The sequence below is a fragment of the Episyrphus balteatus genome, chromosome 3, assembly GCF_945859705.1.
Source record: "Episyrphus balteatus chromosome 3, idEpiBalt1.1, whole genome shotgun sequence".
In the NCBI taxonomy this organism is placed as follows: domain Eukaryota; kingdom Metazoa; phylum Arthropoda; class Insecta; order Diptera; family Syrphidae; genus Episyrphus; species Episyrphus balteatus.
This window is the reverse complement of record NC_079136.1, coordinates 92,444,776-92,470,345: the sequence shown is the minus strand read 5'-3', so window position 1 is coordinate 92,470,345 and position 25,570 is coordinate 92,444,776. Positions and strand designations below refer to the sequence as shown.

Genomic DNA, 25,570 nt, shown 5'->3' with positions numbered 1-25,570 from the left:
GCAGAAAACATATAAAATTTATTTTTTTCTTTCAAATTTAATTTAAACAACAAAAACAAAATAAGTGATTGTTGGCTATTATAAGTGCAGGTAGGGTCTCTGATGATTATGGTTTAGATAGGAATTTAGCTTTACTAGATTTTATTATTTTTTTTTTTTGTTTTTTTTTTTTAATTAATTTTGTTGTTTTTTATACATATGTACTCGTTTTGTGTATATTCATAATTTTTAATTTGTATTCCATATAGTGTATGGATTGTGTATACAATATCTATACATATATCTTTGTATGTATATATAGAAGGGAAATTTAAGATTTAATTACTTATTATTTTGAAAGTATAGGTTGCATGTAAATTATGTTTTAGCACAATCAATAGTTTTCAATATATATAGCATTTTGTTTTCTTTCTTTTTTTCAATAATAAGTGTGATAGTACATAACTACATAATTTAATTTATTTAACATTTAATAGTATTGTTTTAGTGGATGCGCGGATTTAAGAGATTTTTATTTTGTATATATATATATTTTATTATATCACTTATAACGCTCCAAATGGATCTAATTGAATGTTTTTATTGCCATTCTGTTGGGCGGGACTGCTGTGTGGTTGCGCTGCCACTGTTGGCTGCATTGCCATCATTGGCGGCATCACTGGCTGCTGCGCCCCAGTCATAGGTTGCATGTTGTTCGTTGCCATCATTGGCGCTCCCATAACTGGCATCCCCTGCTGTAATTACAAAAAAAAAATGTCAATATTGTTATTATTCTATTGAATGAATTGTTAAGTATAATAAATATTGTTAAAATAAAAGCTATTATTACTCAAGTTCTAGCGCTAAAGAGTGTGTGAAGTAATTTTTACTTTTTTTTTTAATATTTGTTTTAATATTATATAATAAACGAAATCAAAATACATATTTTGTAACTAACTAAGAAAACTAGCTTACCTGTATGTAGTTAGGTAACACAGGATAAGTAGGGTGAATAAACGGATGATTAATTGTGACTGGCGCAGGACTAACTGTCATGCCATGAGCCTATGTATTTTGTGTATAGAAATAAAAAAAAAAATAAAAATAATATTTCAACATAAAAACAGAAAATAAAGTAAAATCTAATAAATAAAAAAATATTTTAAATTAAAAAAATCGAATTTTTAAAAAAATATAAATGTTCTCGTAATTCAAAATACAGATTTTCTATAACTCAGACTGTGATGTTCTGAATTATTGGCTGATACAATATTAGTTTTCTACCCATAAATACCTTACAGTTTACAGATAATGTTGACTAAATACATAAAATATGAAACAAAATGTTATTAAACCTTACCGTTTTTTTTTTTTGTGATAATCCAGTTGAGGATTACATATTTTATTTCTAGACAGGTAAATAGGTAACTAGAAAGTGACTTAATTTTGAGATAATTTGTTTGGTCAAATACATTATGTATGTATCTTTTCAATAAAAAAAACTCGCTTAGCCCTTCATACGGTCCTTTTTGACCCATTTTTGGAAAGAAATCAGTTTTTCTTGGAAACTTACAATTCGTAGGATTTGATGTTTTATGACTTTTCCTAAAGTTTAAAATACCTTTAATTTTCATGAAAAATATCTAATTATTCAAATATTTAACACTATTTCTGCAAAGTAGTGATGGGTCGTTCAAATTTGACCCTAAACCCTCTTACGTTAGTTATTTTGAGGATCTTATGAAGGTCAAAATTTTTTCAGATTAGATGTTACGGGTGTGACGTTAGAAAATCGACTCAGTCTGCTTCGGTGACTTTAAGGAGCGACATTGTAGGTTTTTGAATTAAAAGTTTGTAGATATCGTATTCAATATAAAAGGAGATTTAATTACGTAACCATATATTTGAAGAAAATTTATTAAAACCTGTGTTTTTATAAAAATTCATAAACGTAACGGATGTTATGGGTGTTTTTTTTTTTTCAGAATAAGTAATAGAACTTTGCATACAATATGGCAACTGCTTCAATAAAATAAAACACATTTTTAGATAGTAGATAAAGATGATTAGGACTGCAGAATGAAAAAGTTAATAGAAGAAAGTAATTATCAAAATAAAAATACTTAACCGAAAATTATACATACAGTGAATAGATTGTAAAAAAGGAATTGGTTAAAAAATATTTTAATACATTTTAATACATTGCACTTAAACATCTGGAGTGACCCAGAAAAGTTGTTATAGTGTTTGTTTATTTGCTTATTTACTCAGCTTTCAGGCGTCGGCTTTTCTTTTTAGATTAGTCGTTTATTACTTAAGATATAGCCCGAATACTAAGTAGGCTGGAAAAAACAACGACAAAAAACTTTGAAAAATCATATCTCGAAAACCTATCCACAAATATTTTTTTAGATAAGATTTTTGAGTTTTCTGGGCTCAAATCTATACGAAAAGTATATTTGGTGTCCAAAAAATTTTTATTTTTTGTAAACTAGCGTTTTCAACGCAATACCGAATGTAGAATTGATTGACAATCTCTATAAATCAGTTGTATAAATCATTTACCCTGGCTGAGATAAAAAAAAGTTATCATTTTGGCTGTGAACCAGTAAAATAAGTCAATTGTATTTTGTTTTCACTTTTATAAAAGAAAAAGTGTAACTGTGAAGCAGACATACTTTAACAGTTGACTTTTTTCTTCTTTTTTTTTTATTTTAGGGCCAATTTTTCAATATTCAGGTAAACCTCAGTTAGAGCTTATTTCTAGGAATATTTTTTTTTATATTGACATTATTCGTTTGATAGACTAGCTTTTATTGAAAAATCAGGGCTTAAAGGAAAAAAAATTATTTAAATTGTTGCATTTTTCATCAATAAAATATAAACAATCACTGATTTATCTCCACTTATTTTGTGGCAAAAGATGCTTTTTCTTTGCGCAATTTATAATAACGTTATTTCTATTATGTTCCTTGGGTCGCAGTGCTTTAATAATATTTATAAAATGAATCTGTGATGTCTAGTTAGAGCTTTAAATAAAACGGTGAAGATGTCAGTGTTGATTAGATCACTTGTATCTTCTAAAAAGTATTTTCCAAGTATAATTTACGCCTACTTGAAAGAACAGGTAGTTGATGTAACTTGAAAGGGATTGGTCAAATGCTGGAATAGCCATCAAAGAGTCAAAGTATGCTCTTATGTTTGTTGGAATAGCAAACTAGGTTTGCGCCTCTTTGTTGATACTGCGAATGTGTGTTTGAAAAAAAACTTATACTATCTTAATGTCTTAAATTTAAATGCCATAACATTATTCTAATAAATTTAAAACGTCAACGATTAATACAGAAAGGAGATAGTATTTTAGAATAGCAGTAATAAAGAAGAAAAATTAAAATATAAAAAAGATTAAATCAAATAAAATTAAATGAAAAGTAAACACATACTCAATTGAACTAAAAAAATGAATTGCAAGATCAGACCTTCAACTTCTCTTCTTTTATACGTAAGACAGATGACATTTTTTTTTTGTAAAGTGAGATAATTTCTTGGCAGCGCCTCGTTCCCTTTGACCAGATTTAATATCAATACAACCAAGCAGAATGTGAATCTTTGATAAGCGCCCTAAAAAATCAACTAATGCATGATCGTTTGCAAAAAAGTATTAAGCCTGCAAGAATAGATCTAAAGGCGAAATTACATTATACTTTGTATACCTCATTTTTCAAAAGAGATAAAGATCAAAAGCGCCAAAAAAGTATTGTTGTAAAATACACATAACATATACATATAATTCTTTTTACCTATAAATTGTCGTGAGATGGTTGCTTTTGCATAAAGAAAAAATTCAAAGTATAAAAAGAGCTGTTTTTTTTCTTACTTTTTTTCTAATGAAGCAAAAATCTATAGTATTTATTAATATAAAGCAACTGATCATTCGCAGAGCCATAGTCAAATTAAAAAAAAATTGTTTTGTTGAAAAAAATCGCGTTTGCATTTTAAGACCTATCGTATTTAAGCATTATTTTTGACAATAAGCAATCGAATTGATGAAATTTTGTTTTTCTTCTCTACTACACAACTCACCATTGGGCGATAACCTGCACCTGTTGTTGCCGCCATGGGTTGTGGTGTCCAATTAGCACCAGGCTTTGCTTGGTTTTTCGGGGAATTCCACTGCACGGGTCTGCAATAGCACAATAGTAGAAGGAAAAACAATTTTTAAGCATTTTATTTTTTGCATTTGAAAAATCGTTTCGCTACTCACTTTGTGCTTCCCGATTTATTTATATTTAAATTATCTACCAGCGACATTAGCGAACTATCCAGATCACCAGTCAGAATTTTTCCAGTACCAGATGGCTGGGATGCACCTTGTCCAAGTTGTTGCTGCTGCTGTTGTTGTTGTTGTTGGAAACCACCTGCACCTGAAGCAACAACATCAGTTGGATTTGGAACACCGGACATTGCTAGTGTGCTACTGCCCGCAGTATTGCCGGGCTTCAATACATCACCCAATGCATCGAAGCCTTACATTACGCATGATATTTTTTTTTTATGTATGTGCGTGTTTTTTTTATGTTTTGTTTAATTTTTGAAAATTTTTGTATTTACCGATTTGATATGGGCAATGGGCATACATATATACATGGAGTTCGACCCAAGTTAGTTAGAAGAATGTTTTTGGTTGGATTTTAAAATATGATGAGATGTTTTTTTATTTTGAGATATCCAAAGTTCCATTTATGTGTATGTGCATTTAACCACCACAAAGAGACACGTTTTTTACAATGTTTTTTTTTTTTTAATGGATTCAAAGAGGAATGGAAAAGATAAACAAAATTCCATATTAGTTACCATTTGTGCAGTAAATCATTATATAGATAAATGTGTTTATTTGGTTAGTGAGGACCTAAGTTATGGTTAAAGCAAGCAATACGGTACGTTTTGAATACTAAAATACGCTAACATTCCAGGCACTTTTAAAGTATATTTTGAAGTTAATTGTAAATTAAAGCTTCTACAAGGTCATTTAATGCATTTTTTTTTTTGTTTAACTGCAAAATGCAAAGAAAAAATACTTAAACACGCACATTAATATCAATAATATCAAATAATATTCTATCGATTTTTTAGTTTAGTATTAAAGGCATAATAATATTCATGATGTTAGTATACATTTTACGAGTACAAATTTAACTATATTATTACCGTGGCAAAGTTTTTATATCAAATATATTAAATCGACTCTTTCTTCAATTATTGGTATTTTGTACAGGTGTCTTTTCTATGAGAACTCAAATAAATTAAGGTCGATTGCATTATTCCTTAATTGTTAGCGAGACGAATTTTGAAGGAAGAAAATCGTTCAATCAGTGTCGGTTAGGGAAAATTATATTCAATTATTGTTTGTTTAAATATGGTCTTAACATACTAGAATTATAACAACCATACATTTATCACAGGTACGTTCAATGCAGAACCGCATTGAAAAAAAAGACTCTAGTCAAATATTGTTAGAATAAAAGAACTAACTTTCCAACCCAAACTATTAACTACAAATTGGTCAGTAAAATCATCTTTAAAACAACTAACTTACAGTAAAAAAGAAAATTTTAAAAATCAGATTAAGAAGAAAAAAAAACTAGAGACATTTGATGTTCTCAGAATAATTAAGGATCCAGTGGGCGATTCCACATTGACTTTGAGCTTTGAGGTCTACTGTTTTAGAATAAGGAGATTTTCTTTACTTTTACATATCTTCTTCCAAAATAGTTCATTTAGTGAATCTTAATATTAAGTTTGGAGTAGTTACTTTGAAGGATCGTAATTTTCTTTCTAAAAACTATTGATGTCCCAGGAAATTGTAGAACTGTTGTATGAGGGCTCCGCAGTGACCAAGTTGTTTCGTTTCATTTGAAATATACATATGGGCCGCATACGGTTATTTTTCCAATTGACTGCTTAAACTTTGGAGTTTTGCTTTTATGAAGGAGGGTACTACCTTAATTTTTGTTTTTTTTTTTTCATACTCACTAGGAGCTGATTTCTTAAAAGTTATTTGCTTTTAAATTACATCATGATGATGGCAGTGCCTTGGTAAGTTTTTTTTCGAGGTTTCATTATGTACATTTAACTTTGCGCTATGTCATTTATTTATCAGCTTAGGGACGTGGAAAGAACTTTTTAAGCTCAAAAATATTTCGGCACCGGTCCCACCGTAGGCTCCCGATTCGTCATTGTAGATTGTAGTTCGTATTTTGTGTTTCAAAATCATGTTGTTTCTAGTGATGTCGTAGTATTGTATATTATAAGGGACACATAGGAGCACATTAAGCATCTTCACATCAACACAAAATTCTTTTTAAATGTTTTAACGACTTTATTATTATATGCATGAGGCAGTCTTTTTTTTTTTTTTTTTTTTTTTTTGTTAAACAGACGAAAATTAATATTAACTACAATAATATTCGATTTTTTTGGACAATATCTTATTGAGGGATTTACCATTCACGTAACTCTGTCAAAAAAAAAAACACATTTTTGTACAAATAAATAAAAGCCTTAGCCTTTTTAGAAAGTTGTGTCTCTCACGGCCTGATTTATTTCAAAAAAAACAAAAATTGCAAGATACAAAACTTGAAATTCTTATTCACAAATTTTTTAAACAGTAAACACACCCCCAACGAACGTCGAAAGCAAACAATGACAACATATAATTTCACCGCCCTAGACTGAATGACCTCCCGAAGATCCACAAAGAAGGTTCAACCTTACAGCAAATATGTCTACAAAAGTTCCATGCTCAAACTACGCCAAATACATACATATCTATTCAGCATTTTGAAAAGCCTAAAGTTAGTTTCAAATTACAATGTAAAGGACTCACTAGAGTTCAAATATAAAATAAATAGATTACAATTGAAATCCTACGACGTGTGAGATATTAAAAAACAAACCTTGGAAATTAAAAATAAAAACCTTCGGTTTCAAATTTCAAAGGGATTTATCTCCTCAAGTAAAAGTTCTCAAATTTTTTTTTCAAATTGAACCTATCTTAACTATTAAATCAAAGGACACTGCAATTTTTCTTTTAATGTTAACTGAGGGAAATTTTTGTATTATTCTAAAATGTTTTATAGCGTTATCGTTTATGGTTGTCCGGGACTCTCCAGAATTATTCCGAAAGATTCTGAAACTGTTTGTTTGGCACAACATGACAGTTCTAATTCTGAAAAGAAGAGAAAATCGATTCCGAATTCAAAGAGGGAATCGAAATTGGAAACACCACACACTCACATAATTTAAATTTCATTCAAATCGTAACGATCACTTTAAACATTTTTGTAAAATAGAAAAAATTTAGAACTATCTTGCGCAAAAATCGACCAAAATATTTAATACGTAGTTTTGGGTTTTCGAACTATTTTTTTTTTAGGAATTTTTAGGTCTCTTTTGAATGTTAAACGCTTCCTAGGACAAGCTATTTGCATATACCAGAATTAAGAACATCTATTGCTAACAAGGCTTTGTTTGAAGGTTTTACTTAAAAAAAGTTATTTTAATAAATAATGCACCCGACAATCTATACAAAATACCAACTGATTAATACATACAGCAAATAAAAAAAATTAAAGCTTATTTCTTAATTTTAAATACATAAATAAATTAAAATAAACATAAATAATAAAACCAAATATCAATTTAAAAATAAAAAAAAAATTAAAACAAAAAAACAACAACAAAAAATCAAGCTTGGCAAACATTGGAATTATGACCTCCATGTTCCGTGCCAACAAAATTATGCGACATTGGTGCACAACCAGCATAGCTTGCATTAGAAACAACACCAACATCAGTGACGTCGACCACAGACACATCCTCGATAGCTATTAAGGGTGTTGATGATTGCAACTGTGGAAGAGGTGATCCACTCTTATTTTTTATGATTCCATCGTCTGATACGTCAACTAACATTGATGATGAAGTCGATGAACCTAAAGCAATATGTGGTTTTTCATATAAAGACTTCATCACCTCTTCCGCAGTATTGCAGCGTTTTATTGTTATTGAAGGCTGTGCTTCTTCATCACCTGGTGGTGTGGCAAAATAATTTGGCTGCTGTTGTTGTTGTTGTTGTTGCAGCTGCTGCTGTTGTTGCTGCTGTTGATGTTGCTGTTGCAATTGCGGTTGTTGAGGTTGAAAACTTGTAAATTCTGAACTCATACTATCCGTATCATCAAAGAATGGATTTGGCAATGCTTGATTTGAAGAGAGGTCCATAATGCCAGCTGCAGCGGCGGCGTTGGCGGCAGCGGCTGGAGCAGCTTGGAAATATTTGCACATATAATAATAATAAATACGAAAAAATCATTTAAAATCCATTAATGTGAATATTGTGGATGTTGCGAGGTGTGTCTTTTAATTTTTGGGTATACTTGTTCTGGTGGATTCTATTTGGAATGTTTGTACCAAGTTTATTACTTATATTAAAAGGTTCGTAATCGGTAGCAAATAATATTTAAAAAAAAAATTGTTATATTATTGTATAAAATAAAATAAATAAATATAAAAGAACAAATAAATAAAAGAATAAAAAAAATACATAATAATGTTAGTTTTTTGTTGGTTAAGTAGTTTTGTATGGCACAGGACTTAAGACATTAAAGAGAATCATGCGCTTTTAGTATTTATATAGTCCAAGTTTTTTTTTTTTTTTTTGCTTAAAAATGTGCATCCCATTTTATAATAATTATATTATTTATATAACAGAGTAATTGGTAGGAAATTAATACTTGTTTAGCGTTTATATAACATTTATAACATTCAGCTATTCAGAGGAGTTTAAAATAATGTTTAAGCAAGCAAAATATTATCAAACTCACCTGTTGGTTCTGTGTTCCCGAATACCGACGAAAAGTTACTATCCGAAACAAAAGCATTTGCAGATGAACCTTGACCACCTGTTGCTGAGCCATTGAAACCTGATTGAGTCGTAAAGAGAGATGCCGTTGAGTAACCTTATGTTTTAGGATGGTAAATTTATACAACCAAATAAAACAAAAAGAAAACAAAAAAAAAATACATAATAATTACTAACAAATAAATTAAAAATACAAACAAATTAAAAAAGACATGTGAGAGGGAATATGAAAAATGACCATAACACAGAGGAACAAAAAATCGACAATCCGTGTTACCCAACTATTTCCAGGCAGCAGCAGTTGTTGCTTGTAAAGACTGTTCAAAAATACAAAAATTTAAAATCTACGCTAATTTATCTAATAAGAAATTAATAAACATCCTTCATCGTATGTACCAAGCTATTGTGTACAAAAATGTTTTAATTTTTATTTTTTCGTTTCTATTTTCTTTTTTTTTTATTAAAAAAAAAACTTTTTTTTAAAGAAAATCGACGATGACGTTGTTCTGTTTAGTGGATTTAATGGAATAATTGTTTAAGTTTTTTTTAGAGCCAAAGTTTCTATATTGTTAATGAGTAGAATCTGAGCTTATGTAGTAAGCTGCAACACCATGGAAAACTTTTTCTCTTGAGAAATTTATCACTGAATTTAAAGGGCTACTATTGTTTTTTCTTATTAACAAGGCAGAGCCCAACAAAAAAAAACTTACTGGAAATTACTTCTTCTTTTTGCTTCCAGTTGGGATGAATGCATTGGAGCAATTTGAAACTATTAAACATAATTAAGAAAGTTTTAAAATCATATTCAATTTTGATAGTTTTTTTAGAAAAATTTTGCGTTACGTTAACTTCGCTTAAATCTCACGAAAACACGGCTGTTGAGGCAATAAGCAGTGTTTGGAGGTACCCCTCCAAGGTAAGATAAAATGCTATCATTCTTTGTGCATAGCTTTTTTGTGAATAAATTTATTTATCATTAATGTTTAAATGACCACTCCCAAAAAAACCGCCTTTATTTTCGTTAATTTAACCATTTTTGTTAAAGCTACAACCAAGAACATACCGTTTGTTTGATTTTTTTGGTATTTCTATTACCAATTGATAAATTTAGGCCATGAGTAGAGCTAATAAAAGTGTATATAATATCTATCCAAAATATTAATAATTTTTTTTTTTTTTGCTGAAAGGTATGTTTTTTTGAAAGAAATCTCAAACAAAATTTAGAGTTGTTAGGTGTAACTGGTAACTAAGAACATAATAAAAGGTCATTTGACTTTTTATGACAAATAAATGAATAAAACCTAAAATTTTGTGAAAGCGGTCATTTTTAAATTATTTGAAAAAAAAACTAAATTAGCAAATTACAATTCCTTTTCTTATTAAATGCATATTTTAAAGTTTTTTTTTTTTTTTTTGTTTTTAAGAAAACAATTGGAAAAGATTTCATTTAATGTCTTTAATTTTTAACCATTTCCGAGCGTTAAAGTGCATCAATGCAAAATATTGAGATATATTTTTTTTTCTTATACATCGTATAACAGTTCTGAAATTCGGTACTAAAATTAGTGCTTGATCTTTAAAAAAAAAATATTTTGAAATATTGTTCCGAAATTTCTGTACTACAGTTTGGAAGAGGACAATGAAGTCGTAGAAAGCAGTAAATGAATCATAGAATGATCAACAAACACAAGTTACTATGCTAAATCAGCTAGATGTGTTTGATTCGAGAAGATCGAAAACATATTTTAGGAACATGTGATGGCTTCGTCGCAATTTGATAGAGATTTTTAATAATGCAAATCCAACCGTCTATTTAGCATGTTATATGACATATGAGTCAGCTTGAAAAGCTCATTATGGGTGTAAAGTAATTAACGTCTTATATTGGATTGCGTATATTAATCAGCTATTAGTAGGCTGATGGCATTTTCAAACAATTTTTTTTTTTTCTAATTCCCGATAGAATGATCGCAAATATGATCTCCCAGCTTTAAAACATTTTTTCATTCAGCAAATTTTTTTTTTTACTTAACTAAAAATGATTTAAACGAATTGTAAAAAATTGGGATTTCTCGATAGTGATATCATTATTTCAAAGTTTCTTTTTTTTTTAATTGTAAATATTATGGCCGTTAGTATCTAAAGAGCACCAAAACATTTATATTTGATTTAATATCATAAGGAACACATCTTGTTTCATAAATTCTAAATTACAAACATCATTATTTGTCTACAGTTCTATATGAAATTCATTTATTTTTCTTCCCAATTGTAGGAGAAGAAAAGTACAAACATACAGAGTAAACCATCCACCGGTGATAACTTCTGGGTAATTGAAAGTTTAAGTTATAATCTTTTTTTTTTTCTTGGTTTCTGGGTTATTGCAGTTTTTTTTCGACGTCTTAAAAAGACTAAACACGGAACAATTTTAAATCGATGATCGTTTTAATTAATGTTGACTTGTTTTTCCAAAATTGATATCTGCAGCAAAGTATTTATTAGAATTTAAACAGCTTTAATTTGTGAGACGACAACCCATGAAGGAGCAAATAAGTTGATATCAATCTTCCACGGAAATTCCTAAAGACTTCGGTTTTGAACTTCAAAAGTACCACACTGAGGGTTCACAAACTTTTAACCTTACTGGTCATATGACAATGAGTGGCACAAAAAAGTAACAAAATCGATTTTGGAAGCAACGTTATGCAATGATTCGTTATGAACATTTACACTGTTTCTAAACTTTCCATACACTTTAAGTTTCTGCAGCATGTTTAAAACAGCGGAAAGTACTGAATGGAGTGCAAACTAATTCTTTCTATAGATTCTCACAATTTATCGATTAAGGCCCTAACATGAGATAAGTAACTCTCAGTTTCATATTTAATAAAGAAATTGACGTATGGAAACGGCATCAAAAACATGCCGTTTTAAGCCCTACTCACTCAAAATGCTGGATAGTTGACTGAGTTCCATTACAAACCAAGTTCATATTACGAGTTGTTTCGTATTTATAACATACATATTTCTATAATAATTTATAGTATTGTTCCAAGTTTAGTGAATGTTTTTTTTTTTTTGTTTAAAAAAGCAGTATCTCAAAAACCTTCTCAAAGGGTCGATAATCGAATTGTAAAGCTGTGAACTGATAAATTTTATTGTGCTCTGACGACATTGAAAATCTTAGGATTTGTTCAAAAAAATGGACTTTCATGTGTTTAATAGTTGGAAAAAGCTGGAAGCTCAATAATAGTTATCACTATCAGCTTCGCAAATCCAAAATCAATCTTCAGTTATAACTTTGTTTTCATTAACCGAGATGATATCGTCAGTTTATGACACCCCGAAACGAGATTATTGAAAATAATACTGCACAACGAAGAAAACAAAATCAAATCAAAAATAAAATAACTACCATTATTCAGCCAAATATTATTAGCACCTGGACCTCCGGCCGGAGCTGGAGCTGCTGAAGCATCAAACATATCAGCGAATGGATTTCCCAACTGCAATAGATCATCGGAAGCCTTTGTTGTGCTAGCCGCTGGTGCAGCCGACACACCAAATAGATCCACTATTGGAGCATTGCCTTGTGATGCTGGAGGGGATGATAAAAATGGATTTGTAAGAGCATTAGCCGCAGCACCTCCACTCCCGCTGGGCGATGAAACTTTCGACTGCAAACAAAAAGAGAAACAATAAAATTATTATTTGCCTCGAATATATAATTATGTAGATCATCATCTAACGTACTTTGTACTGGTTCATGGCAGCTTCTTCTTCGGCCAAGGCTTGAGCTTTAATATTGTCATCGATGCCATTGGTGTTGTCGAATTTACTCGATGCAGCTGCAGTGCCAAATGAAGAGCTAGTAGAAGATAGGGCAGACACAGCACTCTTTACGTTCTTTTGGTTGCTACTTTTTTTTGTCAATTTTTTTTTTTTTGTTTTTTTCAAAATAATTTTTTATCAATTATTGCAAAGGTCCGTGGTAACGAGATTGTGCGAGTGATTTGTATGATTTTTTTTACAGAATAAAAAAAAATTAAACCAAATCATAATTTCAACAGAAACAATAATAAATTGTTTTAATTTTTATAATAAAAGCATAATGCAACCAAAATCACATAACGGGAAATGGATTAAGAGGAAGTATGGGTTTAAAATTTAAAATTTTAATTCAAATAAGACATTTTAATTTAGTGCAAATTGGGACAAGAATTAAGAAAGTAGTGATATGTGGGAAGAAAAAAAGACGAAAGAAAATTTTATAGATTACTAAATTATTCTACAAACAAATATTCTAAAAAAGATTCATATATGTATGTACAAGTACATTAACACATATATGTATGTATTCACAACATCTAAATAATTTAAAATAATAATAAACGATATGTTTTGTGGTGTATTCAAAATTGTTTTCTACGCTCAAACTAAAACAAAGGCTAGGTTAGCGGTAATAGCTAGCTAAAATAATAAAATAAAATTATATGCTAACAAAGGATTTTATTGATATATGATTCTTACATTCTTCAGAAGGTACCTTGCGCATTACACTTATTAAATAAACATAATTATATCTTGCGCTTTGGTTAATATTATTTTTGCTGATATAATAATTTATTGAAGTGGTTTTGCTATCGACTTTCACATTAAGCTCAAATAAAAAACTAAAAACACAACGAGAGAAGTTACATTATTTCTGACCACAAGATAAAACCCAAATGTTCAAATCTGCACTTCAACTGTTGTAAGACGTTGAAAATTGAACCTTAGCCACTTCTGTTTACTTTTGTCTTAATTCTTTCAGCCAAGAAGTTATGAGATAAACTGCTAATAGTCGATTAGCTGTGATGTGCAGATTCTCCTAAAGCAGTCTTGAAATGAGTGTGGTGGATGTATCCATTTCTTTTATTAGTTTATGCATTCGAAGCGATTTTCGTCGAATTCGTTTAATAGTCGCACTCATTCAAATTAACTCCGAAAGATAAAACCTGTCTTGACAATTAACACTTTTTCAAGCTTAAATCGCGTTTTTATTTTCTTAAACGCTTTCTTCCATATTTTAAGACCTCAGGCTGAAACCAAACAGTCAACATATTTTCAAAAAATACAGCAATGATTTTATTTCGAACGCATCTTTCGAGGCACGGCTCTTGAAATTATGTAACATAGAACTTATGGATATGGATACCTAGTCTGTATAATTAGGGATATCATATTGTTCTCGGTGTTTTTTACAGAGCAAGTGCACTGTTTTTCTCTGTCTTTGAATTAGATGATTATTGTTAAGTTTTGAAAACTAATACGCAAATTAGTCTTCTCTAAGACTAAGGTCTACATCTGCAGCCTCACAAGCGACAAATGTATACAGACTTTTAATTTAATGTACATTTAATGGAGGTAAACTTATGTTTCATATATTTTTGCCCATCAACCTTTAAAAGGTAGTTAAAAAAATAGTTTAGCAATCAACGACAAATCGCTCTTTTAAAAGTAAAAAATACTGCACCCTAATCTGTATGTAAATTAAGGATTTATTTGAGCATGCATTTTTTTTTCGCTCGAAAAACATAACACACTAAGAAAAATACATTCGGGTTGAATGTTGTTTAAGGAAACCTACGTTTTAGGAATACGCTTCACAAGAATTCGTTTTTCTTATCTATGCCCGCAAATTTAAACAGATAGTTATAAAAGGGAAAACAATAATTGAAAAACGAGTGTTATATAAAAAGTGGACTAAGCTTTCAATGATCTAATACATTATATGCAAAGAAACTTGTTTTTCTAAGTAATATCTACACAAAATTATAAAAACCAAAGCGCAGTCAAATTAAAAAAAAATAAATAAAAAAAATTGTTTTAAACCACGGCTCTTGATAAAAAAAATTAAAATTTTGTATTCAACTACAAACACCACATACCTCGCCGATTGAGTTGGAGTATTTGCAGCGGAACCTTTTCTACCCTCCAAAGTTGCAAGATGTTGTTCCAATGCATCAAGCAATGAGCTAGGGGCTTTTGTCAAATCTGGTATATCACCTTTATCAATACCAACGTTCTAAAAAGGAATAGAAAAAAATTGTTACAGTAAATTACTAGAGGAATTAAATTTCAAAAATCAAATAAACTACCTCTGCAACTTTCAAAAACTCGCCAACACGATCCATTCGAACTAAAAACTTTTTGTACAAGTCTAAAGCATCACGAGCTTGTTTTTTGTTCATATCAAAATACTTTTCGAGTAAATTGATAATTCCATCGTTGTAGCATGCAAACAAGCGTATGAGATCACGAAACAATAGCATAAAGCTCATGTTGATGACACCTTTAAAAAAGAAATTCCATATTTAAAAATGAGGAATTTGTCTTTTTAAATTTGGTTTACCATTCGTAAGATCGTTTGCTTGACAATCGAACTCGAGAAGTCCATCTAATTGAGCTTGCAATACTGGTAGAGTCTTAAGAAGCTTATCAGCATTCATGGTCCGCAAAGATCCTTCTTCCTTTCTGTATGTACGTGTAAAATATTTTGATATATTTTACTATTCATTTTAAAAATTTGAAACTTACCCTCGTTTAACTTTGCAAAAATCAAATGCAACAGTTCGGTATGAAAGAGCCTTTTCGTTCAGGTATTTAGAATATCTGCGAATAAACGGTGACATATCGTAGCCTAATTGGAGAGGACATACAAAAAAAAAAACATTTTAGTTAAAGTTTATAAATTTGCCGCCAGTTTATGAGTAAAATTTTAGCACTTTAGTTATATGGCAGCATAGGAAGTAGTTAAAGTAACAGTTAAAGTGGCATTTTATACTCACCCATTCTTGCCCCAACTGCTCCCATGCCCTCTTTTATGATTGGAATTTAAATGGTATAGTGTTTTTTTTTGTATTGAGTTAAAACAAAAGCCAAAAGAAAAGAAAGAAAAGCAATATATAGTGTTAATAGTTATTAATGTCTCTCACAAATACAATTTAATTTATTTTTTTGTTATTACACCGAAAATTGTTAGTCGAGATACAAAGAATATGGAAAAAAGCTTAACTTAAAATCAAAAATTAAGAATGGCTTTCTTAAACAATTTTGACTTAACAAAATGTTTAATGTTCATTTCATGTCTTAAAAAATACTGAAAAAATGTTTATCTGAGAAACTTTGATATGAACTTTCGATAAGAAGATGGGAAAAAATCTTTGCATATCTCAATATTGTTAAATAGGTTTGAAGAAAAATTCATTGATTACGAGAACTCGAAGAATGTGCATTTATGTTTCTGGCATGCCAACCACCATAGACTTGCTAATTGAGAATTTTAAAGTGGATTATAGAAGATTCTAACAAAAAGGATTCACAGGCAACTTGAGGGCATGTATTTTAAGCTTTCAAAGTATTCCTGACCTGGAGCCTGATAAAAGATCAGAAAAGACATATATTGTATTTGAAGAGGTCACTAATTAATTTCTTTAATTATTTTAAAGTATTGTTCGCAACCTCATAATGCATTTATTTATTTATTTTATAAAGAATTTAAAGTTCAAGTAACATTTTTTTGTTTTACTCCGTATTAAATATTATCTTTTATTTTTTATTCCAGCCAAAGTATTTGTTCCAAAAATTTGAAACTTCATTGTGAGAGTATTTCAGCACCGAATAAAAATTTTTTTAAATACAAATTTGTTTTTTTCTTTTTTTCATTTGTATTGTAAGATAAGCAATTCAGAAATATCTACCAACGAATCGTTCATCAATGATTTTAAAATAAAGGAACATATCATATCATTGAAAATTTAGCTTTCTGCAGTTAAATCCCTTTCAACAGATGTTTTGTTTACTATGTTCCGCAAAATGTCTTTTATTCTTGCACTCAAAAAACTGTAAAGAGTGGGAAAAAAACGTTTTAAATTCTCGATTTTGCTATTATTTCATATTGATATTTTCATATCATTAGAAAATCAAAAACGTCAAACAAATAACCTTCAGACTAGCAACAGACACTTTCAATAACTCGCTGATTGAGAATTATTATAGAGTTGCTTGTTAAAATCGAGAAGCAGACATACAACTCTAAAATTTTCAACAAGCGAAACGGTTACGATATATGGGATTTCGAGTGCATCATGCCTTTTTGGGACAATTTAAAGCAACAATTTTTGTTGGTGTAAAAGATATTCTTTTTGTATCTTTGATCTTTACTCCTGACACTCATTTTTCCATTGTTATTCTATTATGAACATTTACAGTGTTTGAGCGCATGGAGTGCAGCAATGGTTCCGTGCAAAAAAAAATATATTACCTGCTACTGTGGGCAAAAAGTACTGGGAAATGTTTTTAACATTTAAAAATAAATTTAAGTAAAGTAAATCACTCGTTGAATCCTCAGTAGAGTATTGTTAAAGCTATTTTTCTATTGAGCATGTAAAAATTAATTTGTACTTTTAAGTTGGTACTATCTCTGACAAAATTTTATGACAACATTTCGTTTTGTAAAATAATTGCGCTTACGATTTGTAAGCAACCAAAAGAGAATTCTTCTATTCAATTTCAATCAAATCCAAAAATGTATGCTCGAAAATCGGCGATTAACATTAAGGAGCAATGAAGACTATTTTGTAAGACGAAAGAAAAGAGGTTTAAAAAACGGAAGTCGATTGTAGATTCAAGTCGAACGATTTAAAAAAACACTGATGTTGCGGTTTTGTGATTAAAAACTACAACGATCGTTTTGTAATGCAACTAAAATAAATAAAAAGGATACGCCAATATCAATATCATAACGACAAATTGTTCTAGGGATTCGGAGCCATCCCGCTAAGGTTTGCCACAGTAATATATCATTATAAAGCACAAAAACAAAGTTCTTAGAATAATAAATACTATTTGGTATATAAGAAAGAGGAAGTAATATCGAGGCCTAAAAATAGAAATCATTTCGGAACTTTTTAGTAAGCACGCTGTATCTCATTTATAAAGTTTATTAATTCTGAAAAGAAACTCGTTTAAAATGTTGTAACGTTAGAAAATAACGGAGAATCAAGCTTATGACCTAAAAGCTTTGAAAAAGTTACATTATATCGTATGAAGCTTTCTCAAATTAGGTTTATAATAAAATTAGAGAAAGAAATATTAACTGTCTTACTTTCGTCGATTGGTTGTCGTTATTGAAAAAAATGTCCCACAGTTCTAGTACTAGTACTTTGAAGAGTTCAACTTGAAAGAAGAAATACATTATACAAAAAAAGGAGTGCAATTATTTTAAAGCATTTCTAACAAAAACCAAAAAAGGAGTTGTATGCTTCTAAATAATGACGTTATGTCTTACGGCTTTGAGAATGCTCTGATCATCACCATCAATTCAATTTTAAATCTCTATGGGTTTACAATTTTGTATTATTTTTTTTTTTTTTTTATCAAATTCAATTTGATTCTTGACCATCTTGTTGCATTAATTTTTATGATGCAAATCATAAAATAATATGATTTGCAACATCCTTAAGAAAAACTGTAAGGAAAAGCCATACATACACACCCGCACAAACTACAAAACTAATTTATATTTTATTTCTTATTTCTTAATTTAAGCTTTTGAAATGATAAACAAAAAAAAAAAACAACAACAAAAAACAAAAAGAATACAAAACCGAACAATAAAAATACCAACAAAAATACATAAATGTTTTTTTTTTTCTTTTACCTTGTACACCACCTTTATCCGTAAAGCTATTCAAGTTAAAAGTTGAATTACTCGAAGCCAAATACTGCATAAATCTCTAAAATAAATAGAACAGACAAACAAATTATTATTTGACATTAATAAAAATCACTAATGCAAATTCAACTTACCTCATTTCCATAGGCCAAGAGATGATGGGCCGTTATCAAAGCTTTATATACAACAACCCAGCTGGCATTTTGTGATCTTTCAATAAGTAAATTCGCTAAATGCGGTATTGAGACATTGGGTTCGTTGGTACAATGAACCAAGTCTGCAGGAATAAAATTGAAACATTAATCAATTAATTGAATTTTTGAGAGTGGAATATGTAATAATAAAGCTCAATAAAGTTTAATAATTTTGTGTGAATGTTTAAATGATTATTTTCTTAAACGAAACCGAAAGTTTGGCGAAAAAGAAAACTTCATGAGTATGAGTTTTGTTATTGTTTTTTTGGCATTTTTCTTTTCTTTTTTTTTTTGTATGGAAGAAAGATTAAAATAGCCGGTGCATGTAGTTCATTTTAATTAGCGATTGCAATACATGTGACAATTATTTTTTATGAAAATATTTCTTATCAGTTAACTTTGTACGAAAATAATAAACTTGCATTCGAATGTTTGTTTTTGTATTTTTCAAACGTAGCAGTTGAAAAAATAAAATATGTACCGACACCAATACAGTATTTATGAGTTTATGTGTTGTTTTTAAAAGAAGATAATATTTAAAAATTAATTTCGTTGCCATAAATTTATCAGTATCCACCCGTTTGGAGAATACATACATACATAGTTGCTATGAGTTTTGCTAACTGAATAAAAATACTCATATTTATGTACATCGGAACAAATTTGATAAAAACATTTAAGCAATGGAACATTTTTTTATAAATTATTAAAGAACTTCCATTAAAAGAATTTTGAGATGACAAAAATCCAAGCCGCAGAAAATGAGTGATTTTGAAACGAAAATGACAACGAATCACAAAACAAATAAACTGATAGGTTGTAAATAGTTTTACGCAAACAAAAATGTTAAAATTTTAATTGTCTTAAGTTTGTGAACAAATATTGTGCACCATCATCATCAATGAATAATGAAATGAATGAAATAATTCATGGACCTTTGAAGAAACTCTTTCATGGCGAGAGATAGGTACAGAGTACAAGCACACTTTAAATCCCATTTTACTGAATTAAATTTTCCCAACTTTTAGCCAATGTCTAAGTGAGTTGCAAAAAATAAAAATGAATTATGAACAGCGGAAGCAAAATACTGGTTAAAAATAAGTGTTTTTCAAAATTGTACAAGTACATTTATTCGAAAACCGTAAACATTCGGAACAAGTAACGAAATTCTAAGAGCTTTTAAGTTGGCTTTTAGCACATTCCGTTTTGACTATTTAATTATTTTTGAGACACTTTCTATTTTAAGATATCGGTAAATGCAACAAGAAAACTTTATAGAACAACTTTATTATTTTCCTTTCTTTGACATTTTGTTTGTATTCTTATTGGATTATTTAGGTGGTTTTTAATAATAACTACAAAATGGCATACCAGTTTAATTAACTTTTTTTCAAAAAATTATTTATAAAAATTACGTTTAAAAAAAACGGGTGTAACGAATTAGAAATCTTTTTCTACAAATTGAAATAAGAAATAGCTAATTGCATACTTTTTTGCAGCTCATTAAACATGTTGTTTTTTGTTGTTTTGATACAAGAACATTGTTTTTTATTCTTAAATTTGTTTAAGCTATTTCATAGATTTTAACGCAGGCCTGGCATGGGGAGCGAACCAAGAAATTTCGTAACGAAAAATTATTACACCCCACACATAGGTAATTCGCTAAACGTGTATGGTATGTTTGTGTATGTTTATGCAACGATTGGACGAAGCTTGCATGGGAGCAAGCAAGCAGCTGTTTGTGTGAATGGTTTTAGTGCAGACAGAGAGGGTTATATAAATTGTATTATAAATGCTGGGTCTGCAGAATAAATCAGGAGCAAAACAAATTTTCTGTATTTTTTTTTTTTCTTATGTTTTCTCTTCCCATTCTTCTGTTTCTTGTTCCACTTTTTATGATTTGTGAACGAGTACACGTTGCGTTGCGATTGCGATATTAAATCAGAAGAGAAAAAGTATTCTTGTGTTTTCTTATTTTTTGATCTGGAGAAGTTTATGACATGAGATTGTATGTATGCATGTTTTCAAATATGAACTTGTTGTTGTATATGAATTGATAGGTAGATTAGATACATAACATAATCATTGGTTTTGTGTAGTGTAGGTAAACAAATTATAATTGCATAAGTTGATAATAAATGCAATGCAATAGCTTTACCGCGGCAGTCCTCGAGTGCCACAAGTATTTTTTTAATACATTCGGGTGCTTTTTTTTATGCGACTACTCAGGATTTAACAATCTATAAAAGTGCTCCATGTGACGTTACTGTAACTTCCACCAATGAGACAGGATAGGTGACAAAAACCGTTTTTTATAATTTTTTTCTTTTTCGGTCTTATTTTTATTATCATAACCCACCATTAATTTCATTCCATTCCATCAAAAATTTAATTTGATTCGCATCAAACAGCTAATCATGCAACTTAATTCGAAGACGAAATTTTTACACTACATGGGAGGGCAAATTTTAACGCCTTTTTTAGTAGTATTCAGCCAATCAAAATCAGTTAACTATGTACCTAGTCACTAGATTTGTGAATGTGCCCAATCCTTTAATATCATTCAATATTTTGTTTGTCAATGTATAGGTTGAACTTCGTGAACGTGTCAATTTAGCCATAAACGACAAACATGCTCGCCGAACTTAGGATTTGTGCTAATTTTGGGATGTGCACCCAACGAAGTTTACAGCAAAAATGAAGTTTGATCGCGAACATGGCCCTATACGGCGAACATTGAAGCCAACGAACAAAAAGAAAAATATAACGAGCACGAACTTATTCATTATTAAGGGCCAGCTTTAATGAGTGCGGAGATGCCAGCCGATGAATCTACCAATTCGTTGAAAGTACTGTTCACATGAGAGCGACCAACTAATGAACGAATGAACGAACAAATAAAATTTAATGTATTTCTAAAGTAAATTTTTTAATTAAAACTCTATTAAACAGTAGCAAGCATTACATTTTAATATCTAAAATAAGAAAAAAAGAATATGAAAAACAAATTTTTCGTTACGAATAAAGTTTGTTCGTACGAACAATTGGTTTTTTCACATTTTTTTTTATTTTAGAAATTGAAATGTTATAATTTTCTTTGAAAATATTAAATACTAGTTATCTTGCTACTGTTTAACAGTTTTTGTTAAAAAAAATTACTTTAAAAATACATTAAATTTCATTTGTTCCTTCATTCGCTCATTCGTTGGTCGCTCTCATATGAATAGTGCTTAAAAATTGCTCCCATTTTTGTTAAATTTATTTGTTTAATACCATAAATAGAAGCAAACTCTTTCCGACCGAAATAAATAACAAATAGAAAGAAAAAATTGCATCTGTCAAGTTCGCTGCTGAAAATTGTTTTAGTATTAGTTTAAAGAGAGGTTAATCTACAGAACATCCAGGGTTTCAGATCTGACTTTAATGGGGTTTTCTATTGGTACATCTTGATTTATAAATTAATTTTTTTCGTTACAAATCGAATTCGTTTTCAGATTGAATTTTATTTGCTATAGTTTGGTGTGTATTTGCGTCTGTGAACTAGGCAGCTGTTGCAGTTGTCAAATATTGATTTGAACGTTGATTTTATTTTATACGAATGTGAGCTCGACGAATGAATCATCAATTCACTTAAAATTTTATATTTTCTTAAAATTATTATTAAAAAAAATAATCTTAAAACCGATGGTTGTTAATAATAATGCATATTCGTGTTAGTAAAAGAGGGGTAAATCTGCCGAAAAATCCAGATTTGGAAAATTGATTTAAGATCAAAAAAATTAATCTATTTTTTGTGGCCAAACGAAGACAAAAATTGTCAAAATCAGTTTTTTAACCAAACGAAAACCGAACATGAAATGCAAAAGCATGGAAAATCTATATTTTGACAGAAAAATCATAATTAATTAAATTTATTTATTTTATCACATTACAAATCCCCATTACAAAACAAGGTTACAGGGTCTAAAAGATACTCTCCTAAGAGAGAAAAGAAAAGTGACAAATTATATTGGTTAAACTAACTAAGGGCAATTATATTGGTAACTCACGTTACATTCACAAAAATTTCCAACACATAAATAATTTTTTTTTGTCAATTTTAATGTAAATTGATACGAAATTATTATCCATGAATGGAGCATAACTATTACTTTCATAATTAACTAAAAAAATTTACTTTATTTTTAACATTTGCTTGGGAAAAATAAAAGTTTGATGGTAACTCACGTTACAAAAATCGGACACGAATTTTAAGAGTCCAACAGTATGAAGTTTTTATGTGAAATTAAGAATCTTTATTTGTTTTTAATGAAGATTCCATACATAAAAAATTACAAGCTTTTAATATAAGTGACAAAACAAAACATTTTTTCAATATTTCGAGGAAAAATTTTAAAATATTTAGGTAACTCACGTTACATTATTTTGGTAACTCATGTTATCTGTGATTTGTGGTTGTTAATGTAAAGAAAAGATGCATTTTCACTAATTTTTTTTTTTAAATCGAATATATTGTGTAACGAAGCTTGCTTAAATGTTAATTTATTTTACCAATAACGAGGGGGTGTTGTCATCGTCACTATTAGACTCATCATGTTTTTAGTTTCCTTGTTTTTCCGTCATTTTCATCTGAAATTCTTCTGTTGTTGGCAAGCTTATGCTATAAAAATGCTTTAAGATTATTTAAACTCCCTGAATTTGATGTCTATCCATAAGGGAATACAACAAAGAATCTTTTCTTGCAACTTGCAAAAAGAGTTGACGTTTGTAAATACATAGTAATTTGCTAATAAAAAAAGTAAAAAAGACTGCATAATTTGTTTAAAATTCGTGTCCAATTTTTCATGGAATTACCCCTAACATTTTTTTCGAATAATAAAAAAATTTAACAAAGATAATAATTTTTGTTTCTATTTCGCTGAGCCTAAGTGTAATCAATTCAACAAGGGTAGCTTAATTATTAAAGTCAGTAGTGTCAGCAAAATAAACTTGTTCACAAAAAATGAACAAACAAAAAAAAAAAAAGAAAATCAAATCAATCGATATATATGGCACTTGTCCGATTATATGAACAAAAAAACATGTTTCTCTTTCTTATAGAAAAACAAAAAAAAAAACAATAGGCAAAAAGCAGAAACTTCTTATCGCATAGGAACTCCCCTCCTCGGCCCCTGCTTACTCATCACTTCTTTCAACAACACAACAAAAATAACAATTTCTTTGGTGACAATCTACATATTTATTGAAAAATGTAAAAAAAAAATTAAATGTACTTATTTTAATACATTTCAACTTTTGCATATTAACAAAGAGTAAACCAAGATAAAAATCATTGTTGTTATTATTATTATTATTGCTGTAACCAAAAAAAAAAGGGGGTGTTTTTTTCGTGTAATTTATCACCAAAAGAACTTAATAATTGAAATCCAATTGCTATCAATTTGAAGTAAATATTTGAATTCAAACTTAAAGCTTAAAAATGGACATATAAATCGAACTTTTAAAATAATGAAAATGATATAATAATAAGAATAGAAAAAAAAATGAAAAAAATTAAGTTATTATGTTATATATACTTACAATCCAAATGCTTCTTCTTCGGGCCAATCAATTCTTCCGTTGTCGCCTTACACACCGATTTAGCCAGACCTTGGCCAGCTAAACTATGTCTAGCGGCCAAGAATCTGTCTTGCATTGTTTGCCCTGCCATAGCAATGATTAGGCCGTTTATATGTTCCTTTGGTGTTGAACTAACAAAAACTTTTCCCTCTTCCTTCTCTCTTTATCTCGCTCTCTCTTTCTCTTCTGCTCCTCGCAGAGTTGATTTCTTTAATAAAGATTCTTGTTGTTCTTCAATTGGAAATCAATCAAAATCTATCAATGAACTCGCACTTTCAAGATTCTTCGGCCTTGGTGCCGATAAAAAAAAATTAAAGAAAGAAAGATTATTATCAAGTTTACACTCTGTCTAAAATTTGACTACGAATTGGAGATCTCTTTTGTGAGTCTCCGTTGTTCGAGTTAAGTCAAAAACGAATTGAAGGAAGTATACGAGGTGGTTTTTTTTTCAGATTTTTGTGAATGTGTAGTCTTATTGGACCACTTTGAGTATTGTAATAATTCTTTGAAATCCAGAGATTATTCTTTTTTAATTTGCAACAAAAAGGGCGTGTTGTTTGTTGGTTTTATTATTTTCTTTTTCTTTATGAATTTCTTCAGACTTTCCTTCAATTTTTTTGATCACTGAGAAAACTATTTTATGTTCATTGTGGTTTTTTTTTTACTTTTTTTTGTAAAAATTGTAGTGCGTGATATTTTTTTACGTACCGCCGCCCCCTTTTTTTCTCAATCGATGACAATGATGGTGCTCCACCATCAACTTTTTTTTTGTATGTGGCTCCAATGAATTTTTCTTGTTCGACTTTTTTATCAAGTCTTGCATGTACACACAAGTTCTTTTGTGGAATTTATTTTTTTATTGGAAACTTTGGATAAATTTTCACAAGTGAAAGGGATTTTCTTCTTTTTTTAATGTAATTAATTTTTTTTTTGCACAGTAAGTATTTTTTTGTATGATGTGTGTGGTTGGTATGTAGTTCTGTTACTTCTTTAATAATTTTTCTTTTTTTTTTTCTTTACTACGTTTGCGCCTGGCAGGGAGAATCAGAATCACACAAATGCCAAGTTGTCCCAAATAAAAAAACACACACAGGGCAACCACACAAAAATCGCAGAATAAAAATGAAGTCGAAAAATGAA

At 29.5% G+C, this 25,570-nt stretch overlaps 1 protein-coding gene across 26 annotated transcripts; it reads right to left on the bottom strand.

Moving 5' to 3' along the window:
- Positions 1 to 139: 139 nt before the first annotated feature.
- On the bottom strand, positions 140 to 25,570 carry LOC129913080 (phosphatidylinositol-binding clathrin assembly protein LAP). 26 transcript variants are annotated; one of them, XM_055991506.1, is made up of 16 exons: positions 24,392 to 25,570; positions 18,752 to 18,894; positions 18,603 to 18,678; positions 15,730 to 15,759; positions 15,479 to 15,581; positions 15,294 to 15,415; positions 15,040 to 15,233; positions 14,830 to 14,966; positions 12,653 to 12,815; positions 12,315 to 12,576; positions 8,862 to 8,960; positions 8,070 to 8,303; positions 4,244 to 4,505; positions 4,063 to 4,162; positions 955 to 1,044; positions 140 to 734 (listed from the first exon to the last, which is right to left on the bottom strand). In XM_055991506.1, exons 1-16 carry the CDS (start codon positions 24,519 to 24,521, stop codon positions 546 to 548), a joined length of 2,334 nt encoding a protein of 777 aa, XP_055847481.1. In that variant the 5' UTR covers positions 24,522 to 25,570; the 3' UTR covers positions 140 to 545. The 26 variants fall into 26 exon arrangements, with proteins under 26 accessions (XP_055847481.1, XP_055847484.1, XP_055847480.1 ...); XM_055991509.1 differs by having other exon boundaries at positions 12,342 to 12,576; XM_055991505.1 differs by having other exon boundaries at positions 12,653 to 12,818; positions 24,392 to 25,569.

What these genes read in the sequence shown, in the direction of transcription:
- LOC129913080 (XM_055991501.1), bottom strand. Translation starts at nt 24,521, where the DNA reads ATGGCAGGGCAAACAATGCAAGACAGATTCTTGGCCGCTAGACATAGT. An exon ending in AGCAGTTGGGGCAAGAATGG is followed by an intron (nt 15,582 to 15,729) that starts GTGAGTATAAAA and finishes CTCTCCAATTAG; the next exon opens with GCTACGATATGTCACCGTTT. An exon ending in TTTTGCAAAGTTAAACGAGG is followed by an intron (nt 15,416 to 15,478) that starts GTAAGTTTCAAA and finishes ACGTACATACAG; the next exon opens with AAAGGAAGAAGGATCTTTGC.